Raw genomic sequence first — 12,698 nt, 5'->3', positions numbered from 1 at the left:
ATTACAAGACAAGGTATTGCATAGAAAAAAAAGAAAGGAATACAGATGTCATAAAGTCTGGCACAAAGACTGACAGTTAACAACGAGAAACACGCCAAAAACCAAAACAACCATCAACAATAAAAGTCTGAGAGCTAAGGTCAGTGAGTGAAATATAAACAGTAGAAAGTGGGTTTCTTTAGCAACTTAGATTCGTCCATGAAGGTACGCCAATGATTAAAAAAAAAAGAAAACGAAATCACTTGTGTCCCCATAATTCATTGATTGGTCCAATTGATTTCTGAATAAAATCAATGAATAAAATTTATGAAAACGACCTAACCCTAACCCTAACCCTAGACAGTATAAGAGCGGAGTGAAGAAGAAGAAGAAGAAGAAGAAGAAGAAGAAGAAGAAGAAGAAGAAGAAGAAGAAGAAGAAAAAGAAGAAGAAGAAGAAGAAGAAGAAGAAGAGGAAGAAGAAGAAGAAGAAGAAGAAGAAGAAGAGGAAGAAGAAGAAGAAGAAGAAGAAGAAGAAGAAGAAGAAGAAGAAGAAGAAGACTTTTGGACTTTTCAAAATGGTACTTTATTTACATCACTCTTGCACACAGTGAATATAGTGTTTACATACAAAATATTTTAAAAGAGGGGGTACATATTCGCCCTCGAACTTTTCATTTTTTTTTTTTTTGCATTTTAATACACCGCGAGTGGTTCACAATTTCCATGGGGTAAAGTCGATGTGTTAAATGCGAATCAGATGAAGTATAACAGTAATTGATGACTGCATTTGTTGTCGGCATGATTACATTATCATGACAACTAAAGGAGGTTTTTACAACAGTGCTGCAGTCAGCTTGTTCGCAGAAAGTTTGTATAACTATGATATTGAGAACTAATTGTTGTTTTCAGTGGGTATATATTCATGATTAACTCAGATATCCTTATTTGGCCAGGTTATGGCGTACAGAAGAAGAAGAAGAAGAAGAAGAAGAAGAAGAAGAAGAAGAAGAAGAAGAAGAAAAGGAGGAGGAGGATCGAGGAGGAGGAGGAGGGAAAAGAAAGTGTGTCGAAACAGGAAACATTAGTAGGCCTACATGGCATAATATTCAAACAGAATGATAAAGGCATTCGTATTAAACTAAAAAGAACGAACCAGAGTACAAGGAAAGTTGACATATGAGTCATAGTTAGGTCTATAGTAGAAAAGTAAAAATCTATTAAGTTTTGCATTTAGTTTTATACCCAAATAGCATAATTCAGCGCTAGCTTCCTTACTCTTTGGTTTTGCCTCACGTAAGACACACATAACATGAATATTTTAAAGATTATAAATATCACAAAATGAATATTTTCATTAGGGCCTGTAACTCTGAGCTATTCCTGAATTGGCAAGAGTTCATGTCCAGGGGCTGATCCAGGGAGGACCGCAACCGGCGCATGCCCCTCCTTTATTTTTTGTTGAAACAAAAGAAATAAAAAGAAAAAATGGGGTGGGGGAGGGGTGCGTGCGCCCCCCCCCCCTTTAATTTTGTAAACACGCCCCCTCTTTACGGAATTCCTGGATCCGCCCCTGATGTCACATTATAGAGAGAAGACTAAGAATTAACGATCTAATTAAAAAATCAAAGAATTGAATATGAGAGAATTCTTTTTTTTTTTCGAACACTAATTTCACTTGTAGCACCAATACGAGCAAGTTTTGATAGAGATTAGGGTCTCGAGCTTTCGGCATACTAGTAATACAGTACAAGCATGCATCGCCCTTGAACCCAAACAGTAAAAAACAAAACAACATACGCACACACATAAATATACGGCTACATTACAAAGAGGTTTGTATCTGTAAACTTTGCGTTTGGTACAAGTTTTTCAAGTTTCAAGTTTCTTTATTGTTCAAAACCTTAAATTGTTATAAAAGCACAAGAACACAGTAAATCTGGAAGTTTATAAAACACAAAATGAATCGTACATTGTATGTCGATCTGTACAAAGGTCGAGTTGTCCTGCACTCTTCTGTGTGTGCGTTTGTGTTTTTATGTGCGTGTGTGTATGTGTGTGTATGTGTGTAGTGGATGGGATGTGCTGTCCGGGTGGATGTGGCCGTTGTGGCCAGCGTGCGTGTAGAGTCGTACGAGACAGCGCATTCGTGTCGATTCAGGCCCGAGTTGGTTCACGGTTACCGACTCGATTCATTAGGTACGTAGACGAGCTGCATGACATGGCCCATTCGCCAGCGTACTGACTGAATGAGTGCAACGCGAACTCAGTCAGCCGTCTCTTGAACCGGAATATTTCCCGAAAGATCTACTTTTAGTATCGGACTCAAACGGAAGGCACATGACTAAAGACGGTAGATCTAACAGGTTAACGGGTTAGCGATTCAGTTTGAGTAGAGAGGTAAATAGAAGTGAGGCGAACCACGGAACAGACGAGGAAAACTGTCATTTTCGTCCACTGTCATCCACAATGAGGAGGTGACAGTGATACCATGAAATTCGACATCGTAGACTTCTATAACGAGCCTCCGATCAGGTAACACACCACATCGCATCAATTTTTTTTTTATTATAAATGATAAAATCTGTGTTATGCATCTGAAAATCATTCCGTCATTCGTGACTGATACTGATAGATAGCATATCCTACATAATTTATAACGTTAGAGTTCTAAACTTCTTCTATTCTAACGTGTGACTGTTGTTAAGTTTTTACAATGTAAATTTAGTAACCAGAAGACCTGTATGTACATCATGTATAATAATTAACTTTGTTAATGTTAGGGCTCTGTCCTGTAGTAACGGTTGATTATCGGTTGATTATATTGAGTTAATGTCTAACATACACTCTACTAGTACTACTCACCGTGGCGGTTCTAGCGTTAGATGACTGTGTGAGTAGACAGGACTGACGACACGGACGAAGGATCGAAGGATGGCTGCCGAAGATCCCGGGCGAAAACAAGACGTCACCACTAGATTAGCGAGCGTGGTTATGCTACAGTTTTACAGTGTCAACACGCGTTAGCCGAATATAACCGCGATGGTTACGTCCAGAGTTATTGCACACTCCCGGTATAAACAAAGAAGAATAACGCGTTTCCTTTTGCATAGAAAAAAGGTAATCCAATGAATATTCCGAAACACTAGAACAACTTGCAAGATATCCAATTAGACATCCACGAAAGAGGAAAGTAAACAGGTTCCCGAAATATAATCTAGATACGATGACTAAACTCCCATATCGCGACTTGAGAAATATGTGATACGACTCCACGAGACTGAGCTGAGCACTAAAACAAGAGTAAACAAGTAGAGTGAGGGATATCCAAAAATGACAACACGATCGCGACCTCAACAATTGGTGACCACTGCAGAAAAACAATGTTAATTGGTTAACGTAAAAATATGCTGATTACTGATTGGTCCACGATCTTAGTGAAGGTGTGGCGAACACATAAAACGATGAATGTTGGCACTTGCTAATGGCAATTAAGATCACAGCGTGCGTCTACTACGCGCGTATTAAACACCAGCAATGGAAACAAAGGAGGTAGGTCGGCTCCTGGTTCAATAACCTGCGGTCACTGACCCAATAGTGATCTATGTAATAACTACATGTACAAATGATACAAAAGTGCAAGCAAGGTCACTACAGTCCTATAAATTTACATTGTAGACAGCATAGGGGGCGTACATTTACTGTATTTAGAATGTGGTAAAATATTGGAAAGAGTTCATTTTGGGACAGCCACCCCAATTAGATAAATTACCGGTACACTAACAAACATTACAACAGTGGGTCAGTGCAGATCTACACAACTCTAGTCTAACCTTTGCGATACGCACGGATCATGCGGATGCGAGCACTCATTTAGGCCTACTGACTGTATGTAAAACATATATTCGCGGCACGAAATTTTCGCGAATTTGAGCTGACGGCCTTTTTTGTGGCAAGAAATTTTCGCGAATTGCCAGTTGCGTACAATGCATAGTGTATTTTGTAGATATGAGAAATTTCGCGAATCTTGGCGCTCGCGAAATTAGTAAAATTAAAATGCACGCGAACATTCCTCGTTTTACAGTATAGTTTTGGTGGCTGTCCCAACGCAAAAGGAACTCTTGCCAAAATATTTACTGGTAGGTAAATAATTAGTCTAGAAATCTAACGTTACATTACTAGCCTAACCCTACAATACAAGTAATACGAGTGGTGATGATGATGATATTTATATCTGACATGTTTGATTTGAGCTTGACTAGATTCTAAACTCTTGCTAGATTTCAGTCTAAGTAACGTTAGATCCTATCCTGTTCATGCTGATTGATTCATGTAACGTTACACATGTAGATCTTTTGATTCACAACCCTTGTATTTGTTCAGATCTGTTTCGTACAGTAGAAGTAGCTTTTTGAATCATCCAACCTAGAAACTTTGTCTGGCTTGTGCCACGTTACAGATAGCGAATCCTCACCTCAGTCACAAGGCTGCAAAGTGCAAGATGCCAAAGCCCAGTGCTCAGCAAGTTAACATCCTGAATCAAGGAACAGAAGATGAATTGGTAAGTTTGCTGCTAAGATGTGAATATATGATGAAATAAAAGACAATCTCATCATCATCGAACAACAAGAGTAAATGTCTGTTTGGTTCTTTTTTTTTTTTTTTTGCTTCTGATTATTTCTGACAGTCATAAAAACAAATTGTTGTCATGATTTAGTAAACTTGTTGAGAAGTTGTGCTAATTTTACATTGGTTATTTTTTTTTTTCTTTTGCTCACTGAACTCACAAAAATTACAAGTACCTCAAATCAAACATGGGGGGGGGGGGGAATTGTGCTTTCTCATAACATGAGCCCAAAACTTTGGAACAACCTTCCAATATCTCTACGGCAAGCATGTTCTATTGACGCTTTCAAAAACAACCTCAACACTGGCTAACAGTTTTGACAATTGTTTAAACATGTTTGTTCATGTATGTACAAGTACGTATATTGTTTGTTTGCTTGTTGTTCTTATAATATTCTATGAATGATACTCTGTTATGTAATATTTTGTTCCACAGTACCATGAGTATCTTTTTAAGGTAGAATGTGTGCTTTATATAAAGAGTCTCTCTATTATTATTTTTTCCCATATTTTCCCTGTTTCATTGAGACCACCTCTAACTAGTTGAACAGGAAAGACTTTCTTAATTGATGTACCCTTCTCCATTTTCCAATAAATACATTTCAACACTAGCCTACCCTTGTTAGCTCATGTGCGGATGCACACATTCACATTTGGCAAGTGGTAGGGTATTCAGTTTCATCATAAATGGGGCAGGGGAACAGACAGAAGTATTGCCCCTCCCCCCCCCCCCCCCCCATGAATGCAATGTTTCTTTCTTTATGATTTTATAATAAAGCATTGTACCATACACGTATGTCTAAAAAGAAATTACAACGGGACCCTCCGCAATGATATCTTTAAAAATAGTGAATCAATCTAAATACAAATTCAGGGCTGCCAGTCCAGTGTCAGTTTGAAGAACCCCTTTTTGTGATAATAATATATTTGTTTAAGTTTATGTATGTAGTCTATTTATTGTGTCGGTGGCTTGGTACACGTGTATTACTTACTCGATATTGGGGGTTACAGTGTATTTTCAACGTCTTGTCACCTTTTTTCTTTTTTGTGTGTGTTTTATTCATAGTTTTTCTAATCATTACAGATCGTTTGTAAATAATTTGATTATGTTTGTGGTATGATTTAATAAAACATTATACAAATTAAAAAAAAAAAAAACTCATTGCCCACATCTTACAGAAAACCCCATTCGATTTGCTTCAGTGGTCAAAGAGAAAAGAGGAATTTTGTAGAGGATGTCAGGAATCTCTTACCTCCAAGTTCTGTCTATTGTATTCACACACAAGATGATCAAAGTGCTAAACTTGGAAGAATCAGACTCATGACACGCTTTACAACAATCCACATTTCTCTGTGACCGCTTAACCAAATCGAATGGGGTTTTCTGCAAAATAGAGCTAAAATGTTATATTCTAAGACCCTGAAGTAGCATTTAGACAATTTAATCATATTGGGTGTTATCAATGCGAAAATCTGATTGTAAGTTTTTTTGGGGGGACATACAAGTGTACTGTACAAATACACTGTATTTATATGATGTTTCAGGCCATAGGATACAATTTGTCTTTTGACATAAATCAAGCTTGTCTTGTCTGTCTCCTTGTGTCAGGAAGAGATAAAACTCACTTGTATCAATCAGTACACAAGCTACTGACATACTACAGATACCTCTGAACTTCAATAATTCATTCAATCAAACATTTGTTTGTTTAAATCTCAGTTAAAATGAACAATAAATCAATTTTCATATTATATATCTAAAATGTCTTCTTTTTATGTTATTTTTCATATTCCGCCCTTTCTAATTGAATTGCTTCAAATTTCTCTGTGATAGCAATGCCAAGGATTCAAACGCAGCATCCCCAAAGTGGCCTTGTCTGTTCTTCTGTCCATCTTGTCTGTCGGAGTCCTTCAGCTCATCTTCTACTGGAAACCAGAGTGGGGTCTGTGGTGTACATCATCCCCATGTGATCTTTCTAGCGCCACCAAAGTGCTTCTCACTGTAAGCTCCAAGAAAATTTACCACTAGACCAAAGATGCTCACTTCATGATGTGCCACAAAAAATGTCTAAACACAATTATGCATCACTCATGCATTGTCACATTTATTTTTTATGTTTAGTTAATACTTGATGTTTTGTAGTATTTTTGAAGGATAAATTCACAGATTTACAAGTCAGAAATAATGCTTAAGACTAGTGTATGAATATCTCTTCATATTGCCCGGCATGACAATCTTGTCGATCTTGATTCAAAGATGGTGATTGTCAGGAAAGTGTGAAGTGAATTCATAAAAGGGCATTCAGTTGCTTGGTTGGTAGAGACAACCTTCTCGTGCCCACATGCTAAATATGATGCCAGTATGGCGTTGAAGCTTGCCATAATATCTTATCCCGAGCGAAAGCTGCTTCAAGCATAGCCAATCAAAGACGAACAGTTCCGAGGAACATATGTATACAAAATATCAAAAGTAGACAGTGATCAACACTTGGTACAAGATGCTGAGTTAACTGATTTCAATCTGGTGGCCCAAACCAGTGATGTCTTATTTTGCAGGTTTAATAGAATTCATGTCCGTAAACTTATCAACCTTCTGGTACTCACTGTAAACAAATCAGAATTCAAATGAGGTGCTCACTGCTCATGAATATTCCTTCATACAGATGAATGACATGGCAATTATGCAAACCAGTTTTGCATAGATTATGGGAATTAGTATGTGATTCACACACTTTACCCCAAACCACCCTCATCATATTCTTCCCTTTTCCTGCCCTCCCTATCTGTGTCTGTGTGAATGTTACAAACTATGTGTATACACTGTAAAACAATATTTTGGCCGTATGAAATTTTTGCAAATTGGAGCCGACGGCCTTTTTTGCGGCACGAAAATTTTGCAAGTTGTCTCTAACATTCAATGTATATAGTGTAGACAGGAATTTGTGTGCATTTTAATTTCGCGAATCTTGGCTCTCGCGAAATTAAAATGCACGTGAACATTCCTCATTTTACAGTACAGCTGTATTTCTTTCTCACCCCCCCCCCATCTCTCCCTCTTTTGACACATAGAATCAATACGGCCAGTGTGAGGTAGCAGAGGTCAAATCTCGCCCCATGTGTGACGACATGCTGCAGTGCCTTTATCCAACAAGGTATGTCAAAAAGTCACAATTTCAAAACATTTTTGTCATTTCTAAAATACTTTGGTCTGAGTCTGTATTTCTGAAAAACACATGATGTATGTACACTATGTATGGCTATATCTAAAGATAATGATTTTGTGTCAAAGTTCATCTGATGCATTCACTGTCCAATAAAATGCTCCAGAAAGTGTACATGTACATTCATACAAAATATTCAATCACGCTTGTGTACCTTGCGCTTTTAGTCAGGCACAATGTGTGTTGCATTCCTCATATTTTGTCACCAAATCACACTATTCATAGAGTGGGCTTGTATTCTAGCATTGTTCCATGTGTAGCACATGTGTATAGTATGCATGGATGGATATACATTGTAGGCTGACTGCCATTGCTTCCAAAGTCGTAGCATGATACATAATCACAATGATCGACTCAAACTACCTGCCGTCCAATCATATGCACTCATTTCAAAATATTTTAAAGCACAGTCAATACCAACATATCCCTCTTGATGATATGTCATGCCTCCATGGAGTATTCAAAATCATATGATATGGTTTTAGCTTAATTCAACGAACGCAATATTTTTCTCCCTCTAAAGATGGCTAAGCGGCTTAACCTCATACAGCCTGTTTTAGTTGGAAGTTGATTTTGGTTCATTATAATTGTATGAAGATGTCTTGGTAATTTCATATGTAGAGTACCTGTGAAGATAGTGTTTGATTTGATATTGCAATACATTGAAAGCATTTAGACAAGCTGCAGTACCTACTGGAAATAATCTAAATTATAATCATACCTGTTCACATATAAAAATAGATTGACACATTCTTGACTCATGTTATTAAAATCTTTACAACAACAACAACAACATTAAAAAAAAGAAGATACGATGATAAAAATTACAGATAGTGTTTTACTTGGGGTAGAGTTCTCAATGGCACTGTTGTTCTTGGATAGTGATATTCCTGTATTTCATGCCTCTAGATTGATTTGATAGAAATTTAAGAGGAAAAATCCTGTGGTAGCAGGAATAGGCAAAAAAGGACAGTATAAAGCAAAACTGTGATGCTGTAGAAATGCAACAGCTGTTTATTTAATTTGTCTACCTTACCCCAAAAGTGCAGTGCAGTTTTGCAATTAATTTTGTTTCCATGTTTGACAACTTTCATCTCATGTCGCTCGTGCCTTGTGTACCTTTCGACAGCTGTGCAATTCCTGTATTCCCCAACTGTTCCTCTGTGTATTGAAAATCTTTTTTTTTGGGGGGGGGGGAGGGGAGGGTGGGGTGCTTTTGTTTTTGCTTCTATTTTTTTTTTCCCCATGGTGCCTCTAGCATAGTTTCCCCTCAGAACCAGCCGCACCTGGTGTGATAGATTTCTTCTCAAATTTACACAAAATTAGAAACCAAATGTGGAGCAGCTTATAGTGCAATGTCAAGTCATTTTCATCAAAACTCTACCTCAAATAAGTAAAATAGTGCGGTGGAATTGGATGTGTAGGGTAATACTATAGAGTCAAGTGTACTTATTATGGCGCAGTAAGGGTTAAGCAAACCCAAAGATAAAAGATATACATATCTACTTTCAAATATATTACAGAGTGCGCGCATCCATAGCTACCGGCATTAAAAACAAACTGAGACAAAGAGCAACAACAACAAAGAAAGAAAACACATTGCAGCAAACAGTTGTTTTTATCAAAGAAGGTGGTTCTGTAATCCTTCCTGGGCCTACTGGAGCGCTTTAACCCCGACTAGAACAGATGTCTGCTATAGATTAAATGTCAGTGAATAGAGATTACATAATCCCTCTTATCCCTGTTCTGCCATCGCAGTCTTCCTGTTGGACTGGGGCATTAGGTGGGTCTTCATCAGCTCGAGCTTGAAGAATAGCTCGCTTATGGGGGATCAGAGAAATAAGCCCAAAGTCAGCCGAAATGTGCAACCGCGTCTTCACTAGCTCGAGCTTCAAGCACTGTCAGGTTTATAAGCCCGATGCTGGCACATGCGCACTTTAGACGAACAGTACCTGCACAAACACACTCCGTCCCGACTGCCTACATTCCTGCGTGGTGCGCAACGCGTGCAGTGCCGATGTTTAAAGGCACATGGTCCCGGTGGTTTAGTCAAATGCGTACACGGGCACTTGTGCAAGTTTCCTTTAGAGACCTACACTATCGACTCCTCTATAGCGCTTACGCTGTGACCCATTTCCCCGAGTCCGAAGAAGTCCGATCCTCTGTAGTTAGTGGTCCGATCACAGTTCGGTTCATGATTCGGCTGAGGGGGATGACAGCTTTAGCAAACTTCTTTTGTGATGTCATAATAAGAGGCACATACATGTATGCACGCACCCTGGCATTACCTCAGACTGCGTGATGTGCAGAGAAGACAATGAAGGCAATGTTGTAGCAACACCTACGCGCTTTACTCTTGATGACAGCTCAACTTCGGCAATCTTCGTATCAATGCTAACGGTGATCAGCAGTATCATCAACAGCGCCTTCTACACTAACGGGACTATGCGCCTTTAAAGCTTGAGCTGATGAAGACGCGTCAAGATTAGCACGCTATTTTGCTAATTAGCTGGCTATTCTGCAAAGAAGTCCAGGATTTGATGGTTTATTTTCCAATCTGAATAGCGCGCTATTTCGGTCTTCAATGCAAAATTAGGGGCTGTTTTCTGATCTGGCTAATTCTGTGGATCAGAAATAGTGGACTATTCTTCAAACTCCAGCTGATGAAGACCCACCTATTGCTACGCCAGAGTGGGCTGGCTACCTTAGATACCTTTAGACCAAATTTTGAGGGATTACTGTATTAAACTTATTGCTGTTGGATAAGTAGCGGGGCAAGTGGTACCGTAGCTCGGTGCCTGGGCACAAGGGGTTAGTACATGGTGGTTATCGCACAGACTCTTACACTTGTCCCTTGTAACATTGATACCAGACTTTGATATGAAAGTAGTTTTGCCGGTCGTGATCTCATTGCCAATTACTCATTCATGAAATTCCATAATATCCATAGCACTCATGGTGATCCACAGCAATAGATATATGCGAAAATATTTGCCCAACATCCTTCAAAAACATGCAACATTGTGAGCACCAAACAAATAAATAAATGAATGAATAAGTAAATAGATACAAAAATGATGACATAAAGTCAAGTTGATAGGAGAATGAGTTAACGTAAAATTGGGCATAAAGTGGAAAGTTACAGAAGTTGACTGTCTGGCATATTTATGCTTGTCATTGATACTTTTTAAATGTTTGAATTCTAAATGGTCATGATATCACTGCGCCTCACACCCTTCCTATTGGTTTTTACACAGAGAGATTGAAGGAATTGCTCTTTTTTAATCAATAATTCAATGACTTGATATACTCCTGGCCCTCCCGTTTTAAGTTATCATTTTAACCTTGATCCTCCAAAATATTTGTGGACGATATAGTTTTCCTTCTCTGTTTATGCCAAAGCAAAACAACAAAACAAAAAACACAAAATTCAGTGAAGATTTTTATGCAACATAGAAAATTATGATGCTGTGAGATTTTGTTCCAGCTAATCTGTATTTTTTTATTTTGACCGCTGATCTTGGAAAACATGGGAATCTGTAGCCAAAAATATGCCAAAACAACAACAACAACTAACCCCCCAAAACCTCCAAAATTTAAAGAAGATTTTTATGCAGCATAGAATTTGGAAAATTCTGATGCTCTGAAATTGTGGCAGCTAAACTCTATCTTTTATTTTGACCTCTGATGTGGGAAACATGTGAATCAGTAGGAAGGAAATGCTTTCTTTGTTGCTGTTTAATTTTATGACATTGTCACTGATTAGATTTGTTTGGTTGCACTCTGTGGCAGTCGACCCGAGCACAAGATGGATTTTGCTCTGATAGCATATGTGACCCGCTACAACAAAAGGATCCGAAAGTCGGGGGAGGACAATTTTCTGAAAATGGCATGACATTATTCCCATACTCTTCTTCTTTAATTTCATACATACATGTAGCACAAGTCATAAAAGTACTTGGTTGCGGAGGTATCAATGGTTGAGGAAATCAGAGTTTCGAGAAAAACGCCTTCAAAGTTGTCCTTCCAATGCTCTCATGGTCAAGGGGAGGCGAGAGTGTTTTCACCACTTGACAATAGAAGGCACGCTCCTAGCGACGTCCGCCATGTTCATTCAAGCTTAGCACCAGCGGTCCATGAACGACCAATCGGTAATCAGGATGCCACGCACTGACCAATAAGATCACTCCCTCGTTGCTAGGGGCGGAGTCTACCTGCAGCGCTAAATCCAAATCTTCGGACACGTTTCTCTTACATTGAAAGTCGGAAAATCATGACCCAGGAAAACGCTGATTTCTTGCCTTTCCTTTGATCATTTAGCTTCGAAATTTCGGCAGATGATGAGCAAAACAGACTACAAAATATTGCAAAAAATAGAAATCTGATTGTTTTGACCAATTTTGATGATGTGACTTCAAACTCGATTTTCTCGGCTCGGCCGTCAGCGACTTTAGGATCCTTTTGTTGTAGCGGGTCACATATAGTTCATTATATAACACCTAAATAGATCCTTGTCATTTGATTGGTTGTTTGACATTGATCATTCGTCCCATTCCACTGTGACGTCATCATCCGTGCAATTGTGGCTCCATTTACCATGCAATTTTGGATCCATACGATTTGCTCCATTGCACGCACACCAAGAGCCCAGTACACTATGAATGTAAAATGCTTGCGTTTGCAGTGTGTATGCGAGACAGCGCGCTAGCATAAAGCGTTCAATGATCACTCTCTCGATCTCAGATCCCGCACGTTCACCCTTGTTTCAAAATTCATAAAACATCAAATGTTAATGACAAGGATCTATTTTACATGTAGATGTTATATAAAACAAATAATAATTTATTTTCATTTGTGCAATGAACAGAATATT

The 12,698-nt window shown here is 38.5% G+C and overlaps 1 protein-coding gene across 1 annotated transcript in view; it reads left to right on the top strand.

Moving 5' to 3' along the window:
- The first annotated feature begins 2,210 nt into the window (after nucleotides 1–2,210).
- Nucleotides 2,211–12,698, top strand: part of LOC139734000 (polyamine-transporting ATPase 13A3-like) — a 45,502-nt gene continuing 35,014 nt past the window's right edge. Inside the window, exons 1-4 of the mRNA XM_071644807.1 lie at nucleotides 2,211–2,513; nucleotides 4,438–4,539; nucleotides 6,439–6,606; nucleotides 7,674–7,756. Of these exons, the coding sequence (XP_071500908.1) occupies nucleotides 4,480–4,539; nucleotides 6,439–6,606; nucleotides 7,674–7,756 (311 nt within the window). The 5' untranslated portion in view covers nucleotides 2,211–2,513; nucleotides 4,438–4,479. The remainder of the gene's footprint in view (nucleotides 2,514–4,437; nucleotides 4,540–6,438; nucleotides 6,607–7,673; nucleotides 7,757–12,698) is intronic.

The sequence above is a fragment of the Diadema antillarum genome, unplaced genomic scaffold (assembly GCF_040938485.1).
Source record: "Diadema antillarum isolate AM-2024a unplaced genomic scaffold, OU_Dant_1.0 seq00000507_RagTag, whole genome shotgun sequence".
NCBI lineage: Eukaryota > Metazoa > Echinodermata > Echinoidea > Diadematoida > Diadematidae > Diadema > Diadema antillarum.
Note: the sequence above shows the minus strand (reverse complement) of the source record. Positions and strands in the feature narration are given on the sequence as shown.